At 40.5% G+C, this 21,232-nt stretch overlaps 1 protein-coding gene across 1 annotated transcript; it reads right to left on the bottom strand.

Annotated features, from left to right (window-relative positions):
- Positions 1 to 20,415: 20,415 nt before the first annotated feature.
- LOC117150150 (dynein regulatory complex subunit 3-like) lies at positions 20,416 to 21,030 on the bottom strand (the record flags this gene model as incomplete). Its single annotated transcript, XM_033316952.1, has 1 exon — positions 20,416 to 21,030. A coding segment is annotated over one exon (615 nt), but the record flags the coding sequence as incomplete, so codon positions are not given.
- Between the last annotated feature and the right edge of the window lie 202 nt (positions 21,031 to 21,232).

Genomic DNA, 21,232 nt, shown 5'->3' with positions numbered 1-21,232 from the left:
TTCTCGGCGATAAGAGCCACGACATTTTTGCAGCTTTTGAAAGTACTGCTTGCTTGATCATAGTCGTATGTCTTTGAAACGTTAGTCCTCTGTCAAAAATCACTCCGCGGTATTTGTAGAAGGTCTCATGTCGAAGTGTGGAGCCGAACATGGAAATTCCAGAGCAGTTCAAAGGCCTTTTTGTGAATGTGACGCAAGCACGATATTCCATTCCGTTGCCCACTTCTCGAAGGCCGTCACATATTCCTGTAGGCCCCTGGTTGCATCACTTATGCTTGTACTCCTGACCAGTACCGCGGTGTCATCCGCGTAGGTTGCAATAAGAACGTTTTCGTCTTCAACTTCTGTACAGCACCAGGTATCCGGCATATCAGAAGTATACAGCGAATAAAGAGTCGGGCCTAAAACACTACCTTGGGGTACGCCTGCTGAGATTGTACGCGTAGACGATTTGTCGCCATCGACAACCACACTGAACTGTTTGTTCGATAGAAAGCTGTGGCGTCAAAATGGTCTTAAGCTTACTTAGAAGACTATCATGCCAAACTCTATCAAAGGCTTGTTGTATATCCATGAATACAGCTGTTGTATACATCTTGTACTCCATTGCCTCCAAAGCAAAGTTTGTCACTCGGTGTAGCTTTTCTGGAGTGCCATGACTTTTTCGGAAACCGAACTGCCACTTTGGAATAGCTTGGCTCACGCTTGGAAGTTTGAGGATGCGTTCTAATATTACCCTTTCCAACATTTTCCCTAGCGCGGGTAGAAGACTAATGGGCCTATATGCATCTACTTCAGTGGGTTGCTTTCCAGGCTTCGGAATCATCGTTATGATTGCTGATTTCCATTTGCTTGGAAAGTGTTCCAGCCTTAGAGCGCTATTGAACAGTAGGACTAAGAAAAGTACAGCTTTGATGGGAAGGAGTTTGATCGTCCTGTTATCTATGAGGTCCTCACCAGGCGATTTTTTAGGTTTGAGCTTTTTGATTTGCGTTACTACCTCTTCCAAAGTAACAGGGTTTGTGGGAAGGGCCATTTGAAAAGGTTGGTCCAAGAGTGTTTGCGCCCTATTTCGGTGTTCTGCCGGAGTAAGATTCAGTGGCTTAAATCTATCCTCTAAGCTGCTTGCAAAGATATCGGCCTTCTCCTGACTGGAGCCGCACCAACCGAACTGCCACTTTGGAATAGCTTGGCTCACGCTTGGAAGTTTGAGGATGCGTTCTAATATTACCCTTTCCAACATTTTCCCTAGCGCGGGTAGAAGACTAATGGGCCTATATGCATCTACTTCAGTGGGTTGCTTTCCAGGCTTCGGAATCATCGTTATGATTGCTGATTTCCATTTGCTTGGAAAGTGTTCCAGCCTTAGAGCGCTATTGAACAGTAGGACTAAGAAAAGTACAGCTTTGATGGGAAGGAGTTTGATCGTCCTGTTATCTATGAGGTCCTCACCAGGCGATTTTTTAGGTTTGAGCTTTTTGATTTGCGTTACTACCTCTTCCAAAGTAACAGGGTTTGTGGGAAGGGCCATTTGAAAAGGTTGGTCCAAGAGTGTTTGCGCCCTATTTCGGTGTTCTGCCGGAGTAAGATTCAGTGGCTTAAATCTATCCTCTAAGCTGCTTGCAAAGATATCGGCCTTCTCCTGACTGGAGCCGCACCAACCACCAGCCGGATTTCTGATCGGAGCCTTTGGAATATCTTGTCTTTTAATGCATCAGGACTTGCATTTTCCAGCATTTGGTCAAAGTGGTCTTGTTTGTTTTTCACCAGAACTTTGTTAAGACGATTTGATAACCTTTTGTAAATGTTGTGGGCGGGTGCGTCTCCTGTTCTGGAAAATTCTCGTCTAGCTCTTCGTTTGAGATGTATGAGAACTGAAGCGTTTTGTGGAAGTACACTGCGTCTACTCTGGGTAGGAGAATTTCTGCTTCCTGGTGTAGCAAGTGTCGCAGCCACGTGAATTTTGTCCATGAACACCACTATAGCATCTTCGATGTCTTCTGGATAATTTATGTCCATGTTTAGGTTAATACTTCTGTCTAGGACATTCCTAAATGTTTCGACAGAGGAGCCGGGTGCTAGTAGGGATTTCTTTCTGGATTTATTTTGAGAGAGTGTGATGGGGGAGTGTAATGTTGCTACTATAGGTAGGTGATCAGAAGATAGATCGTATTTTGTTTCAATTGAAAGTTTATTTATTGGCACCCCATTTACGATAAAAAAGTCCAAAGCTGTTGGCGTCAGTCTAGTGTTAGATGAGTAAAAGGTAGGTTCACCTGTAGCTAGAACTTACGGTTAGGTTAGGGTCATCCCGGGCCCAGGCTGACCAAATGGCGGTAATGGGTTTTCAGCCCGTCCCGCTTGGCCGGCTTGGACCACATTCGAGTGACTCGGTGTGGCTACCCGATACTTCTCTCCCGCAACTGGGCGTGCTTGTGCCGTTGGCGCACTCCGTTTACGAGCATTTTTTGGTGTTACCACCGAAGTAGGCCGCTCTCCGTCAAGGAGACGGTCCTCGTAATGTCTTGCGACATTTCCCGCAGTCAAGGCCTGCGGTATTTTAAAATTATTTGGTCTATTGCTCATAGTACCTACGAGTTGCAGAGAAATAAAAGGTAGGCCCGGGCAGAGGTCCGCAGTACCCGGGTAAGGCTAACTAGACCGGGCGGCCGCCACTTGCCCTTGGACTCTCCGTTATCGACTGGGCCAGTTATTACACGGGCCCCAGCTTGGCAGACTTTCGGCACGGGTCGAATGACACCTTAGTCCGGCCCGGAGGTGTGGAAATTTTAGAGAGTTACCAGCTCCAGCCCAACTCCAGCCAACAACACTTTTAGCAGAGACATGACCTAACTAAGAGCCTGTTTCCAGCCGCCCTCGCGTGGAGAGTGTAGTTGCACTTCCAGTAGTGTGTAACAATTACGGCGCGTACCACCGTTGGTGGCGCGTTGATCCCCTTGTGATACCTACTGGAGTGGCCGATCTCCGATCATTATAAAATCACAAATCGAAATAGAGTCACTCGTTACTATAAAACACAGTTTAGGATGATGTAACTTCTATTATTTGGGACGGCCCACACCCAACAAATTCAAATAAACAACATTGACACCAATCACGGCTATCTCCTTTTTTCAAGTAAAGCAATTCAAATAACATCAGCATTTGAACATTGTTCAAGTTATGGGGTTTGGACTGTCAGCCGCTCTCCGCTCCCTCTTACGCTCTCCGCTACCTCTTACGCTCTCCGCTCCCTCTTACGCTCTCCCGCTCTTCACCACAGAGTCTCCAAGGAGTCTCCGCTGCGCTTGGGAGAGACTAACTAATTAGAATAAGCAGCAGTGTCAAGACTAACCACGCTGAATAAACACCCTGGTACACCCTGTCGCGCCCGCGCAATTACAGAAAGTCTAGTGTTCGCTTTTCTTCGAGTGTTTTCTTTTCAGCATACTTGGAAAATTCCAGGACCAGCAACCCCCAACAACCCATCAAACAAACCTAATAGAGCGTTTCGAAAATAAACGATTGTTGGTAAACAGTCAATTGAAAATACTGTTTAATGTGCAGTCGATACCTGGAATCTGGGGCGGCCTTGACGGTACTGCAAAGTACTGTTCAAGGTTGCTTGACTGCCTTAGAACTGCCAGGCATCAACACTGAGAACTGGGACTGCCTGCTGGTATATCTGTGTTCATCCAAGCTCCCGAAGATAACTCTCTCCTTATGGGAGCAGTCGCTACATAAGAAAGCCGACATCCTGACATGGGGAGAGCTGAACACCTTCCTCACAGAACGTCATCGAACCCCAGAGGCCATCGATGATGTGAGACCGTCCGTACCAAGTCAGTCGCACTCCAAAGCGATGAACTCAAGTGGGCCCTCTAGAAAACTAAATTCCTATGAGACGAAAGTGGCTCCAAAATCGAAAAATTGCGACTTGTGCAACAAGGAAAACCATCCTGTCCGTGTATGTCCGCGTTTTCTCCATATGTCGGTTGACGACCGGTAAGCCTACATTAAACGGAAGCAGTTATGCTTAAACTGCTTTGCAAAGGGACATCAGCTTCGTGAGTGCAAAAGCACGCACAATTGTTTTACTTGCCGTGGCCGGCATCACACGTTGCACCGAAACAACCTCTTTTCCAGCAATTCAAGCCCTTCAAATCCTGCAAGGCCAATTTCCGCTAATCAGGCTAATTTCGTTCCAAATGGGCAAGCCGGTGTTCAAAATTATTTCGCCACGGGCTCAAGAGCTATCCTTCTTGGCACTGCCATAATCAATATTTCCCATCTTGGCACTAACTTTAAGGCACGCTCCCTGATCGACTCCGGATCAGAGGCGACATTCATAACCGACCAAATAGTAGCTGCTCAGTCCAAGAAGCTCTGGCGGATCCAAAATGTGATGAGATCAGAGAGAATCTATGAGAGCGCACAAATAGAAGTCCTTATCGGAGCCGACATTCTGCCTTCGGTGCTTCTGAGTGGATCAAAAAACCAACATCTGTGGCTCTCTCTTGGGGCAAGAGACCATTTTCGGCTGGGTACTAACTGGGCCAGTGTCAGCCTCAGCCCAAAGCAGAATTTCCTCTTTTTCGACACAGATCTCCCACGCGTACGATAATTCACTAGACAAACTACTCACAAAATTTTGGGAGGTGGAGAATATACCAACAAAGTTGGTAAAAGAATCCGATTCCATTTGCGAGAAGAATTTTCTTCAAACGACCACGAGAAACGAGTGCGGCAAATATGTCGTTACTCTGCCTTTTCGCGACCCAGAACATATCGGTTCCGGGCTAGGGCATTCTAGGTCTTTCGCGTTGGCTCAGCTCTTAAGAAATGAGCAGCGTCTAAAAAGAGATGAGGCCTTGAAAGCGAAATACGATTCGGTGATCCAGTAATATCTCGACTTAAAGCACATGCGACAAGTTCTTCGTACCCATGATTGCAACGCCTATTATATGCCACATCACGCCGTCTTAAAACCGGAAAGCGTAACTACTAAACTCCGTGTAGTATTCAATGCCTCCAGCCCTTCATCGAATGGTACCAGTTTAAATGATATCCTTCATGCTGGCCCTGTCTTACAGTCCGACTTGACCATTCAAATTCTGAAGTGGCGCCATTTCCGATACGTGTTCAGCGCCGATATCGAAAAAATGTATCGGCAGATCTGGGTAGATCCGAAACACACTCTATTCCAGCGAATACTTTTCTGTAACAATAGAGGGGAAATCAGAGATTTCGAATTGAAAACAGTAACCTTTGGAGTCAATTGCGCGCCTTTCCTGGCCATCCGAGTACTGCAGCAGCTAGCAGCTGACGTAGAACTCAGCCATCCAAAAGCTAGCAATGTCATTCGAAATTTCATATATGTGGATGATGTTCTAGCCGGAGCGGACTCCACGGAAGAAGCTCAGCTCATGGTGCAAGAGCTCCGAGACGCTCTGAACTCCGCCGGATTTCCATTGAGGAAATGGACCTCCAACCAAAAGGAAGTTTTAGCGGCCATTCAGAGCAACCATCTTTTAAATACTGATTTTCTCGAGATCGATGCAGAAAGTACTGCCAAAACCCTCGGTACTCGTTGGAAGGCAACCTCCGACGAATTCTTCTTCGTCCCGCCAGAGTTGGCTATCGAAACGTCCTTTACAAAACGCCAAGTCCTGTCCCAAATTGCCAAATTGTTCGACCCTGCAGGCTGGTTAGCGCCGTTTATCGTTCGAGCTAAAATTTTCATGCAGGAGATTTGGCTGCAGGAGCTTCGGTGGGACGAAAACATTCCAAATGAGCTTTTTCAGCGATGGCTTAATTTTCTCCAAAGTTATTCGTTTTTAGAGCAGATACGCATCCCACGCTGGCTATAGTTTCGTCCAGATTTCAAGGTCGAGCATCATGGCTTTTGCGATGCATCGATGCATGGCTTTTGTAGCACCAGTCAAAACGGTTTCGCTCCCAAGACTGGAGCTGTGCGGAGCGTTATTGCTTTCCGCAATGGCTGCAGCCATCATTCCGCAGATGCCTACGATTAACTCCTAGCTTTACTGTTGGACGGACTCCACGATAGTGCTTGCATGGTTAAGCAAGCCAGCGTGCCAGTGGACCACATTTGTAGCCAATGACGAATATCGCCCAGGCCACAAAAACAGAGAATTGGTCTCATGTTCAATCTTAGCGTAATCCAGCAGACCTGGCAAGTAGATGAGTTTCCCTCCAAGATCTAGCCGATAGCCAGTTATGGTGGCACGGACCGACTTGGTTGCAAAATCCACGCAACCAATGGCCAACTCAGGTCGACAACGCTCCGGTGACCGACCTGGAGAAGCGTGCTCTAAAAGTCCATCTCGCAAAAGCTCCTTCTGAAGAGTTGTTGGCACGTTTCTCCAAGCTAGAGAAAGCCCTACGAGTCCTTGCTTATGTTTATCGCTTCATTCAGCGGTGCAGGAAGCAGACATCTGCATCTGATGTGCATCTACTGGCCACTGAAATCGCCGCCGCCGAGCGGTTCCTAATTTCGAACACTCAGCGCAGAGAATTCCCTGTGGAATATCACTGCCTAAGTGAAAAGCGTCCAGTGCCAAGTTCAAGTGCCATCCTAAGCATGAACCCGTTTCTAGATCCGCAAGGACTGATCAGGGCGTGCGGCCGTGTGACGGCTTCCGAAAGCCTTCAATACAATGAACGGCATCCAGTGATTCTTCCGTATAACTGCCTGCTTTCTCGCCTCCTTGCGAATTTCACTCATCGAATAACCGAATAACTCCATGGTGGTAACCAGTTGATGGTGCGCCTCATCCGGTCGAAATACTGGATTCCGAGAATTAAGAACCTGATGAACCTGAGCATGTCTTATTACAAAGGGGTATGTGTTAGTTTTTGTTTGTTTCTCCACCAAGGCCATCCATTTAGAGCCTACATCTGACTTAACGACCGAAAAGTTTCTTGCCGCTTTCTCTCGTTTTGTATCCAGAAGAGGGTGTCCACGTCAAGTCCAGTCAGACAATGGCAAAACCTTTGTTGGAGCTGCCAACCTGCTTTCCCGCGATTTCCTTCAAGCCCTAAAAGAGTCGGTGACGAATGCCTATATTCATCAAGAGATGCAATGGCAATTTATTCCTCCGGGGGCACCCCATATGGGAGGCCCCCACCCCATATGGGAGGCCTTTGGGAAGCAGGCGTAAAAAGTTTTAAGACGCTATTTTACAAATGCACTGCCACACGAAAATACACCTTCGAAGAGCTCTCCACGCTCTTGGCAAAAATAGAAGCGTGCCCTAACTCCAGGCCAGGATCCGACAGATTTGCTGGCTCTGACGCCAGGTCATTTCCTTTTCGGGGGACCCCTTATGTCCACGGTTGAACTCGAAGTAAAGGGGGAAACGAAATCCATTCTTAATCGGTGGCAGCATTTGAAAGCTCTCCATCAGCAGTTCCGTGTGCGATGGAAAGAAGAGTACCTCAAAGAACTTCACAAGCGCTCTAAATGGCAGGCCCCGTCCAAAAATCTACGCATCGATGACATGGTCGTCATCAAGGACGACAACTTACCCTCTAATGAGTGGCGGCTCGGCAGAATTGAGTCTATTTTCCCAGGAGCCGACGGCAACGTCCGTGTAGTAAATATCCGTACTGCACGTGGAGTTGTTAAACGACCAGAGTCAAAAGTGGTGCTTTTGCCGACGGAGTCTTCCGAATCTCCACAATAATAGGCGCTCCTCTCGTCCTTAGTTGTAGTTCACTAGCACTAATCATCCATTATTTTTCATTTCGTTTCGATCTCCTTTCAACATTCAATTACGCGCAGCATGGTCCCTCGTCAACAAAACGCACGCAGTGTTCGTACCTTGGAGAGCAGACGTACCCGAGGTATTCAATCCTACCGATGCCGAGTCTGTTGCGGTATCCATCCTCTTCGGAAGTGCGCGAGGTTCCTAAAGCTCAGCCCTGAAATGCGTTTGCGAGCAGTCCTCATTAACAAATACTGCGCCAATTGCCTCGCTCACGAGCATTCCACGGGAGACTGCCGAAGCGGTGATCGTTACAAGAAGTGCGACCTTCGACACCGCAGCACTTATCGATCCGTGCACCCCCATGAGCTGAATCGACGCTTCGTTGGCGTCAACCTTTACGCTTCCGATGACCAATGTTGGCGACGAGAAGGTCTGCACGACGACGATTCGCTCCAGGATCGACGCGAACACTAAGCTAGAGGTAGTGCTCAAGATCGAGCCCAGTGTGCGGATCCGCACACCTGTCCGGGCATTGAGCGACACCGTAGTGTCCAAGTGCCGGGACATCATGCTGGCTGATGACCAGTTCCATCGGCCTGCTACCGTCTCCATGGTCTTAGGAGCAGATATTTATCCTAAGGTTATCCAATCCGGATTCCTGACCTTCGACGAGGGAATGCCAGTCGCTCAAAAGACCGTGTTTGGGTGGATCGTGTCCGGTGCCTGCAGCCTGCCGTAGGATGGCTATGTTACAACCCCAGTGATTGCAAGGGGGGCGGAATGTTCAAGTTACGGGGTTTGGACTGTCAACCGCTCTCCGCTCCCTCTTACGCTCTCCCGCTCTTCACCACAGAGTCTCCAAGGAGTCTCCGCTGCGCTTGGGAGAGCCTAACTAATTAGAATAAGCAGCATTGTCAAAACTAACCACGCCCGGTCGCGACCGCGCAATTACAGAAAGTCTAGTGTTCGCTTTTCTTCGACTGTTTTCTTTTCAGCATACTTGGAAAATTCCAGGACCAGCAACCCCCAACAACCCATCAAACATCATTGCCTAAAAATTAATTTAACTGCATATTTTGGCCATTAAATACAAAACAACACAGACACACCCACAATTAAACGGAATAACTATTCAGCAAAAAATAGACAGAAGCGTGGACTATTAAACGTAATAGGTTTATCTTAAATTCCTATTTGGTACACTTGATGAGAATGATCGAGTGCATTTTCAAGAAAAATTTGATTCAATCGCGGAAAATTTAATTCAACTTTATGAAATGAACAATGTTATACAATTTATGAACCCGTCGTTCAACAACGACTAAAAAGTTATGAGAATAATTGCAATAGTATCGACACTCTTGTATACGAACATATGCAGTTCATTGGATACATAGAGAACTTAGAGATGGGCATGCAACTCTCACGATTAGAACTTGATTACGACAAATTAAATAACGTTAACAGCCAAAACATACTACTGATTAAAACATCAACTTGGATGAATTTCAAAGACAACGAACTACTAATCATATCACACATACCCATTGAACAAACACTGGTCAACACAATTAAAATTATCCCTTATCCTGATCAAAACGGATACCAGTTGGATTACTCAGACCATGAGACTTACTTTGAAAATAAAAATAAAAACTTTAATCAAAAAAATGAAGAAATAAATAATGATTGAATTACAAACATAATTAAGAGTAGAAATCCAATTTGCACTTTTATTCAAATCCACACAAAAGAAATGATTAAATATGTTGATCCAACTATAATTTCAACCAGGAATTTAACTGAAACTAGCATAGTAGAAAACTGTCAAAAATAGAACAACAATGTCAAGATAACGGGAAACAAAATTATTACAGTAAAACAATGCTGAATTGAAATCGGAAACATTATCTTAAGTAAAAATTATTTTATCCCGGGAATAGACTTATCACCGTTGAACGCACCACTGGATATAATTAAGATAAAGACGATAAAACACGATGACGTTGTGAAACTTATTAGTGTTATATCATAACACCTATTTTTATTGTACTTCTCTTTAAGGGGAGGGAAGTAAGCCTTCCTCATAATTCACTTATACAAAAGACCGACAGCGGTGGTCCGCCGTATTGATTCCTCGTTAAATAAACAAACATTTCTCGATATTACGAATCCACTCAAGAAGTAATCAAAACCCAGCCACTAGGCACGCACAACGTAGCAAATAAGAATTCTTTTTCATATTTATGCACATAAGCATAAGCAAGAAGCGCTCTCGCGCAGATCAAGTAAACAACCCACTAGCCCAGTACATCTAAGATTTTTTCACACCGCCGATATTCAATCAATAAAAAACGCAAAGCGGATTCATTCGGAGTTTTTATTTATTTCGGCGTTGATCTTAGTTCAAATACGGATCATTAATTCGACTCAAAACAAAAACTGTTTTACTATATATTTACGAATTCAGACCGAGTGTTTAATAAAAAAAGAACACAGGAGGTTATTTTATTTATTATTAAACGTTTTATTATTTCCAGTAAAGGAAGAACTAGAGCCTTTGGATTATCACTAGGTTGGATAATGGACTTCGAGGTTGAAGTGGGCTTAGCAGTGTTATCGCGATTGATAACGTACTCAGAACTGAACTGATGTATAGGGACATGTTTGGGTTTATATAGGCGGATTGGGATAGCTTAAGAGCGAAGTTTAAGAGAATAAAGTTACAACGTCTATTCTCCCGGAAAGAGAGGTGTCTATTCTCCCGTTAAGAGAGGAGCCCCGAAAAATAGGAGTAATTTGAGAATCCTGAGACGATTGTGTGGGCGGAAGTTTTTGTTATTTCAGTTGGCTCGCCAAGTGATCGAATGTTTAGGGGACGTGGACATTGGCTCGACCCAGAGTCTAGAGTTTGGACTTCGGACTTTTGCACTTTGCTGTGCGTAGATGAAAGCTAAGCATAATCGAAGGGCTCTCGATCTTTGAATACATTTCGTACTTAGACATTAATGTGTGTGTGTGATTGTTTACAATAGTGTGTGTGGTTGTGATTGGGGAGTTGTGGGTGTAGATATGTTACTTCCCCATCCTTAAGAAAAAAGCCTGTCCTCAGGCGTTTAGAGTAGGGTACAATACAGGGGTATTGGGGGTGCAGTATTGTCTGTTTCAGGACTTATAATATTTTCATTTTTTTGTGTTTTAAATTTTTTTTTTTTAATTTTACAATTAACTTTTGGGGTATAGTTTTATATTTATAGATAAAGTACAATATTACAATAATAACTATCATGATTAATGTTGAAAGTGTTATTATTTGTTGTTCGATTATTTCTTTTGCCTGGATGTATTCGAGTGGTTCAAGTTTTGTTACATTATTGTTTACATAGATAATTTGAGTATAGTCTAACCAAAGACACTAGAATAACAAGATGCGTAACGGCCATACAAATTTTTGGCACGCGATTTTTTGGCCGTGGCTCTAGAGGTGACTCCAGGCTCTCTTGAGTTTTTGTTCGAGAGAGAAAGAGCGGAGAGCGCTACAGCAAACAGCTCTTTTCTACGCATCAGTGATAGCATACAACTGTATGTGTGCACACGTATGCTCATGTATTGTAAATTTGACAAAATATGCCCTTCACCTTAGAAGTTCGTTGACTTTAAATCTATATTATTTTTTATCAATTGGCACCATGCGAAAAATTCTTGTTTTGCATTGCCTCAACGTTATTATTATTTAAATAAAGCTTAGAAATAGTAATAGACGAATCTATGTACTTCACAAAATAAATTTCGAAAATGACTTTATATTAGAATACTTGTCATTAGGGTATTCAGCTTGCGGCGTGAGAAAAATTAATAAGGCAATGATTGTTGAGTGCTTGTGTCCGCACTTCGTGCCTGACGATTTGACTTTTGCAACGAACTGTTTTCATATTTTTATTTATTTTATTAATTTTTATTTTCTACTACGTATTATTATTTTTTATGAAATATTATTATGAAATATTATTATTTTTATTATTTATTAATAAAATTATTATTTTTATTATTTATTAATAAAATAATTATTTTTTTATGAAATTAAAAAATAATTATTATTTTTATGAAATATTTATTTCTCAATGTTATGTCTTCTTTTTGGAAAATTTATGTTTCAAATTACAGTAGTTATAATAATTTCCTTTGTATTTGCTTTATTTATTATTATAATAATTATTATAATAGTCAGGGAATTTTTATTTTATTTCATCATATTGCTACGAAATTGGCCACAACTCCAAATATGTAAATTCGTTTCTTCGATCAGAATTGATTTCGGCCCGAAAATCGTCTTCTAGCACAACACGCACACATATACGCGTTCTCGTCTCTTGTTTTTACTCACACAAGCAAGCAAATTCTATTTTTACATTTCTTACGCTCTCAGCGTGAGCGAGTGGAAAGAGAGCAAATTTGGCCTTCACCAAAAAAGTGGCTGCATAGTGCCAAACGAATGTATGGCTGTTACGCATCTTGTTATTCTAGTGTCTTTGGTCTAACATTGTGTTGGTAATTAATATTTCTTCTAATTGGACCGAACAATTAAATGCTTTTATCATGTTATTGCCTTCTATTATAGTTTCTCTATTGATACAGTTTTGGTTTAGGATAGTCTTGGAAAGGTTGCAAGTTGTGATTATATTAGGTTCTACAAAATCAGAATGTGTTTTACTGTATCTACATTGTGTTGGGACCTGGTTTAGTATACCAATTATACACTTATTTACAACTAAGCTTTGAGAACTTGTCGTGTATGTTTGATTATTGTGTGAAAAATATTTGTCTTGTATTGTTTCGGTAACTTTTTCCGTCTGGGTAGTGTATTTTTTTAAAAACGGGTGTTTTGGTTATTTCTCTTGGAATGTGGGATATTATCAGGATTTCGTTCGTATCAGATTTAAGCCAAGCTGAAGTTTTAATATTAAGAAGTTTTTCAGAATTGACGTGGATTAATGAGTCGTGTTTTAAAAGTTTTGGATTAAAGATACCTAAGCGAGTCAGTTGCAAACCAAGCTCTATGTCTGACGTGGATTAATGAGTCGTGTTTTAAAATTTTTGGATTAAAGATACCTAAGCGTGTCAATTGCAAACCAAGCTCTATGTCTTCAATGTATTCAGTTAATTGTTGTAAGTTGAAAATTATTAGATTTATCATTTGTTCTCCTTCAAAGTTATTATTAAAATGGTTGGTCAATTCGATTCCTTGGTTAATGACTTCTATTACGTGGTTAAGTTCGCTTATTTGTACATTATTTTTAGAGATGTCGGCTATTTTTTGTTGTAATTCTTCTTTATCTTCTTGATCTAAGGTACCGAATAAGTATTTGTAAATTGTTCCCATAAAGTTAACAAGACCGCGTTTACTACGTTTTTCAATTCGTATACCGTTCATTTCTCTGTTAAGTTTTTCTACTAGATTCTGTATTTGTGGTGAGTTAATAAAATGTTGAGTTTGTTTAATAAGTTCTTCATAAGTATTTAGTTAAGTTAATAGATAAGTGATGATATTCGTGGTTTATCGGTAAATCTATTGATCCGGTTTGAAAGATTAGGTAACCGTTTTTGGCCTGGATAGGGGTTACTTCTAGGTATTGTGTGTTAATTGTCGATAGGAGGCATAACATGAGTATCATGCTCGGGAGTAAGCCTGGAATTATCGTTATTATATTTACTTTTATTAATTTTCTTTTTCTTTTTAAACTTAGACTTATAGTGTGTTATATTTCTACCTCTATTTGTTTCTTCGAAATGTTTATCATCTATTTGTCTTACATTTCCTGTCTTTTTGAATGGGTTAGTCGTTTTTGATCTAACTAGAGGGCATTCTTTGAAGTTTGTGTCTATGTTAAAGTCGTGTCTATTTTCATTGAGTTTGTCAATTTTGTTTACTTTATTTTGTTGAGTGTTATAGGCAGGGGTTCCTGCAAAAATGAAGATGTCTGCTGGGGTTCGACCAGTTGTGTTGTGTTTAGTTTTGTGATTGTAAATGTAAAGTATTTTTTCAAATTTTGTGAATTGGTTTTCAGGTTCATTTTCGCTTGTTATTATTCTTAATTTTTCATTAACGGTTTTATGAAATCGCTCAACGTCAGAGATTCCATTTTTACTTGTTGTTATATTTAAAGTTACTCCTTCTGATTCTAACCAAATTTTAAGTTCAATGCACATGAAGGCGAAGTCTTTGTCGGGTTTACCCGAAATATTTCTATGGGTTTACCCATATCGTTGAATATGCGTAAAATAGCTCTTTTAGTTTCAAGCCAATCTCTACTATTTACTTCTATCAGGGAGGCTTATTTAGAATAAATGTCAATGCATGATAGGAATTGTTTATTGTTTACTAAGTAAAAATCCATGACATACTTTTCTCTGGGACTAAAGGATTCTGGGGTTGTTTCAAGGATTTAAACAAGGATTAATTTTGTGTTTCTATGTTCAGTTTTAGCGATGTTACAGATTTCACATTCGTTTATGATGTTTTGGATACGTTTTTGGTAATCAGGGTAATAGTAAAGTTCTTTGAACTGAAGTGTGAGTTTTTCTATACCAGGGTGTAATAATTCTTTATGTGTTTTGAGAATGATTTCCTTGAATTGGGCGTATGTTTGAATGTCTATTAGTTTTCTGCTGGTTTTCATAGTTTTAGTAAAACTGTCGGGACTTTCTTAGTGCAAATGTATTCTTTAATGATATCTTTAGCAAGGGTATCAGTCAGTGATTTTAATTCTGGTTTTATGGAAATATTTTATTATTTGGACGTCGTCAAAATTGTCTTTTATGAATTCGAATTGTCTGTTATAATAATTAAGAGGTCTTTCTGTTATTGAAATGTGATTTTGGTTGTCTTCTTGTGCACTATGCACAGTAGCTGTTGTGAGCAGGGAAGCTGGGTCATCTTCTCCTAGGAAGTTTTCCCTTATTTGAACTCTAGATAGAGCGTCAGCTACATGATTTTCTTTACCGGGTAGATATTGAATATTATAATCGTATTCGTTAAGTTTTATTTTCCATCTCTGTAATTTCATCTTTTATGTTATTTAGCCATACAAGTGGTCTATGATCACTTAATATGTCGAACTTTCTACCGAATAGGTAGGACCTAAAATATTTTGTTGCCCATACTATAGCTAATAGTTCTTTTTCTATAGCCGAATAGTTAAGTTCGTGTTCGTTTAGAGTTCTGCTTGCATAGCATATGGGTTTATGTTCTTGGGATAATACAGCACCTATGGCTATATTACTAGCGTCTGTTGTCAGTGAAAATTTCTTTTCGAAGTTGGGGTATATTAGGATTGGATCGGACGTGATGAGTACTTTTAGTTTCTCGAAGGCGGACATGTAATCATTATCTTTTGTGTTAATTACTGCTCTTTTCTTTAATTTGGACGTCGTAGGTTTTGCTATTTTTGCAAAATTGGGAATGAACTTACGGTAGAATCCGCAGAGTCCAAGGAATGATTTTATTCCTTTTGTGGTTTTAGGAATAGGAAAATTAATAATTGCATTTATTTTGTTAGGGTTTGGTTTTATACCGTCTGTTGTGATAATGTGGCCGAGAAATTCTGTTTCTTTCTTCAGAAATTCACATTTATCAAGTTGCAAATTTAGGTTAGCTAATCGTAGCTTATCAAATACCTTTTTTAGTGACGTTATGTGTTCTTCCAATGAAGTGGAATAAATGATAATATCATCTAAATAAACTAAACAATCTTTATAAATTAAGTCTTCTAGAAGATTGTTCATGCAGCGTTGAAATGTTGCTGGTGCATTTTTCAGACCAAAAGGCATACGAGTATATTTGTAATGTCCATGTTTTGTTGAAAATGCTGTTTTGGATATTGATTGCTTGTCCATTTGAATTTGATGGAAACCTTTAGCTAAATCAATGGTTGTGAAGTATTGACAGCGTCCAAGCTTGTCTAATATTTCATTCATTACTGGAATAGGGAATTTGTCGTCGATGGTTATTTCATTGAGACTACGATAGTCTATGACTAATCGAAATTTTGGTTTACCAGAAGCATCACTTTTCTTTGGCACAAACCAAATTGGAGAACAATAGGGGGACTTAGATTTCCTAATTATTTTTTGTTCTATCCTTTCGTTGATTTGCCTGTTGTCTTCTTGATCAAACGCTTGGGGGTATTTATGATATATGGTTTTTTATAGATAGGGTCTTCGTGTTTTGTATGAATGGAATGTTTAATCGTACTCGTGAAGGTCATAGTTTCACCTTATTTGTACTGAATATCACGGTATTCAAGCAAAACGTGGGAAAGTTGCTCCCTTTCTTCTGTATTTAGATGTTCTAATCTAAATACGTTAGATTCTCTTAACTCGTCATCTAGGGCGTAGTTAGAGGATGTTACTAGAAGGGCCTCTTCTATGTATGGGGTAATAAGAGGGTTTTCCTCAAATTTAGAAGTCTTGGGACACTCATAGGTAGTCTTGGACTCTTCTGGGTTAGATGATCGGGGCACTGATTGGATGCTGACTCATCTGTTTTTAAGTGGTGTTTCCGCTTAATTTTCTGGAGGTTTTTCTCCTTTTTTTGTATATGTAGAGGGGTTTCCTCTGAATTGGATGATCTGGGGCACTCATTGGTAACCTTTGACTCATCTGATTTTAAGTGGGGTTTCCGCTTAATTTTCCGGAGGGTTTTCTCCTTTTTTGGGGTATGTAGAGTGGGGAGTTGTGGGTGTAGATATGTTACTATATTACCCTTATTGATTGTTGTCAAAACCCCTCCTTTTTTTCTAGATTTTGCGTTAACTATTATGTAACGAGCACAACTTTCTACAACACGAGAAACTTTTCCTTTCCATTTTGGAATGTAATAACTTTTTTCCACCAACGTGGTACTCTTAAAGGAACTTCTTTTAACCATTCCCGCACCTGCTCATCTACAAAGATTTGGTCACTATACGACTGTCGCCTTGGGTACTGATAAACTGGAACGTCATCTTTCAAAACAATTTTCATCTCGACAGGGGCATTGGATCATCGTTCGATCATCTTTAATACCGTTTTAGCTTCAGGCTGACTAAGATGAGATAAATCCACCTTAGAAGTTGCTATAAGCTCTTCCACACACATGCTTCGAAATTCATCATTCCCTAATTTTAACTCCATCTTCAGTTTTTATCCTGATATTAAAGTGAGTACCACCTTTGGTAACCTTCATATCGACAGTGTCCAAAATAGTCCTTCCTAAAATAGCATCGAAACCTATATCCACATGAAATTCTACTTCCATTGGAATATCATCTATTAGAACGTAATAATAATACTTCCAAATGTTAAAATAGGACTTTCTCCAATTTCCGTCAATCTTTTTCCTTTACCAGTTATTTCTGCTGCTCCTAGACTCATGAAAACTTGTCTGCGCATTAAGCACAAATCAGCGCCAATGTGAACCAAACCTTTAAATATGATATTTTTGTAAACAATGCTCTTCAATTCAAGACCCGAAAGAGTAGATTCACTACCTAACTACACTCCTACTTTATCCTCTTGAACTACACTAGCATTTGTTTCTTTCTTGGCATATGTTTTTGATGTACATTGTGCTACTCCGGTGGCATGCCTGACCACATTTAAAGCAAACAAAATCTGTTTTCTTGAAATCTTTCATTACGTGGGAACTATCGCAGCATTTGAAACATTTCTTGGATGTTCCAGACTTAACCTGACCTTTGCTTTGATCTTTATTTTGCTCCTGACGTTCACCAGCAGATTTATTCGATTTGCCAGATCTATCTTTCTGATATATCTCGATTTGATGTTTCAGTTCCTGTATTTTTCTGGCCTGGTGTAACATAATCTTATTCCCCTTCGATTCTGGAATACCCTTTATGTAATAGTCAATAGCGATTTCTTTTAGAGCATACAAATATTCAAATAATGATTCGTCTTTTCTCTGCTGATGCTGGTCCAATCTTCTATGAACCTCAGCTGATGCAATTTTGATTGAAAACTCTTCTGTTAACTTAGCCTTCAAAACAATCCAACTATGAATATTCGCCTCACTATGTACAAAAATGTTTTGCCGCTCCTGTAAGAATCTGTTTCGAATAGATAAAAAGTTGCAAATCACTCCACCGGACAGTAGTTGAACAACTTTCTAACTCATCGATCCATTGTTCTACATCAGAGTGAACCATGACCTGTCATAGTCTACTCTTTGATCCTCAGCTAAATTTCGCTGTTTAACCACGGATTGAATTTTATCTGAATCGCTTTCCCCTTCATCCTGAATTCCTAATCTATCTACTCCGCAACTCTAGTTTCCTTCCACTTGTTGGTAGCGCCAACTCTGTTAACTTTAACCTCAAATATGCTACGCGAAGTGCCAAGATCTCGGCAAGTTGCATTTTGAAATGGTTAGAAAAAAATCAAAATTAGTAAAAGTATAGAACACACTGTTACTACTGTTAGTTTATGTAACCTTACCACTAGTTCCGCCTCTGTCGGTGCTCGTGCCAGCTCTGCCTCTATTGACGCACACACCAGCTTTGCCTCTGAAGTTTCACGCAACAGCGCTGCCTCATTACAATGAAAGAAAAATATTTCATTCAAATTAATCGTAGTGGAAAATAAAAATTTATAGAATAAATAAAAATATGAAAACTGTTTATTGCAAGAGTCATATCTGGAGGCACGAAGTGCGGACTCAAGCACTCAACAATCATTGCCTTATTTATTTTCACACGTCTTACGCTGAATACTCTAATGATAAAAATTCTACTATAAAGTCATATTTAAAATTTATTTTTATTTTATTTATATTTATTTTTTTTTATTTATACTGTAAATATCCAACAGGCCGCCACGCCAGTGGGTATCACAAGGAGATAAAGGCGCCACCAACGATGGTACGCTCCGTAATTGTGACACACTACTGGAAGTGCAACTACACTCTCCACGCGATGGCGGCTGGAAACAGGCTTTTAGTTAGGTCATGTCTCTGCTAAGAGTGCTGGCTAATCGTAGTTGGGCTGAAGTGGCGCTATGTACCTTCTTAGGCGGTCAACGCATCCCTGGTAAGAAGAGGACTAGATGCAGCAACCAGCAGATGGATCAAATCACTACAGGCATCTAGGCGAGCCAAGGCCACTATAGGAGGACAGTCGTCCACAGTATCTACCACAAGGGGATGCCCCTAAGGGGGTGTCCTTTCGCCTCTCTTGTGAAGCTTGCTGGTAGACGAGTTGCTGCACAGACTCACCCGCAGAGGTATACTTTGCCAAGGCTATGCTGACGATATTGTCATTATAGCCAGAGGTAAATATGAGGAAACACTCTGCGATATCATTCAACTGGGCTTCAAAATGACCAGCGAATGGTGCAAGGAATTAGGAAGTAGGAAGGCCTGAGCCTAAATCCTAGCAAAACTGTTATTGTTCCTTTTACAAATAGGTACAAGCTACAGGGAATGAAGGCAATAACCCTGTCAGAATGTCGCATAGAGGCCAGCAAAGAAGTTAAGTATCTTGGGATAGCCCTAGACTCCAAACAGCTTCAAAACTCATGTCGATAACGCAATTAATAAGTGCACCAGAGCACTTTTCACAGTAGGAAAATTGCTGAAAAGTCGTGGGGAACCACACGCATGAAAAGATGGCTGTACCTCATGGTAGTCAAACGCATACTTACCTATGGGGTAATAGCCTGGGGTGATAGAGCACGCCTTATCACCACCAAGGTAAAACTTCATAAGGTGCAAAGAATGGCCTGCATATGCATGACAGGAGCAATGCGTACCTGTCCCACTGCAGCCCTGGAAGTACTAATGGAGGTAACGCCAATTCATATCGTCATTTAAATGAAACGGAAAGCTACCCTTTCCTGCCTGCAACCGCACAAGACTCACTCATCTCAGTAATAAAAACAGTTGGACATCCCTGGGGAAAGTACACTCTATGAAACCACAAACAATGAAGTGGTATACAGACGGACGGAAGTTTACCGACGAGGGAAGTGGGCTGGGTGCTTCTGCTGCATGGAGGAGGAGAGCTCTGCACATATTGTATGTGACTGCATGACGCTTTCCATCAGGAGGAACAGACTCCTGGGCATGTATGTAGTCCCACGGGAATCAATTGCAGCCCTGAACCCCAATAAAATTCTGGCATTTATACAATGCATTGGACTTCAGGGAGATCTTTGAGTCATGAAGGGGTAGTACAATAGATACTACTGGGTCGCAGTACACATAGAAACACACTTAATAATAATAATAAATATCCAACAACTTTGCATGGCAAAACGATAGATTTTACAACACTAACGCAAATTTCATAATTTTTGAGATATCGATAAAATGAAGAAAATGAGAAAAAAATTTCAATTGCTCCAAACTGTAGAGTTACCGCGGCAAAAAGTTTTTTTTGTCAAATCGATAGAAATTTACAAAACCAATAAAATTATGAAAAAATATACAACAATTTTTCAAAAATGTGGGCGTGGCAGTTTTGGCCGGTTTAAGGCCGTTAGAGTAGGCATATCAAAATGCATACATAGTATACCCTTTTACACTGCGAGTAACAGGTATAATTAGTTCGTTACAATTTTTTATTAAGCCTAAAACCAATTATTTTCTTTATAACACATTAATAGACTTTTGGCAACTGTATACTTTTACTCAAAATACCATACTCGTTTTCCTATACATTACCTGTATAGATTCATGCAAATATAACTCCTGGGCCATTAACGCTTGCCACAAATCATTTATTGCATCTTCAAATTGAATATTTAATTTATCCAAAGCATCAGATAATTTTATGTTTTCTGGAGTGTCTTCGTCTTCTCCGTGCATGGAATTTTGTTCTAGTTTAAGTAATTTGATACGAGCTTCTTCAAAAATAATTTCTCTAAATTGTAAAAACCATTCTATTTCTTTTTGCCCAAGTATTTGAAGTTCTTCTTGGCCATCGAAAAGATTGTTAAAGAAATCTCGAATTTCTTCATCGCGCTCAGTAAATCTTTCTAAGCCAAGTTTGTAAATTTCTTGCGTAAGCTCAAAAATATCCTTATCGTATTCGTCCGCTAGCTCTTGAGCTTGTGTTCCAACAAGCATCAGAACTCGGCCATCTTCGTCGCCACGCCAAAGCGAGTCAAACAGCTGATGACCATCCAAATGTTCAACAAAACTTGAGGCTAATCGCTTTGCCTCTGATTGTTCACGTTCAAGAAACTTTCTGCTTTGTATCTCCTTTTCTTGTTTATCTTCAATTTCCCGAAGCTCCCGGCTAAATAAGTAAAAAAAAAAATAGTTATGATACACAGTTTTATAAACACACATCAATATAAAACGAGAGAGTAGTGGAGTTTCCTGACTATCGGATACCCGTTAGTTAGCTAGTGGGAATGCGAAATTCGGAAATTTTATATTTTTTCTGGGATATCAATAGATATTGGGGAATAAAATTTTTTTTTTTTTTTTTTAGAATTTTTTT

The sequence above is a fragment of the Drosophila mauritiana genome, unplaced genomic scaffold, assembly GCF_004382145.1.
Source record: "Drosophila mauritiana strain mau12 unplaced genomic scaffold, ASM438214v1 Y_36, whole genome shotgun sequence".
Lineage (NCBI taxonomy): Eukaryota > Metazoa > Arthropoda > Insecta > Diptera > Drosophilidae > Drosophila > Drosophila mauritiana.
Note: the sequence above shows the minus strand (reverse complement) of the source record. Positions and strands in the feature narration are given on the sequence as shown.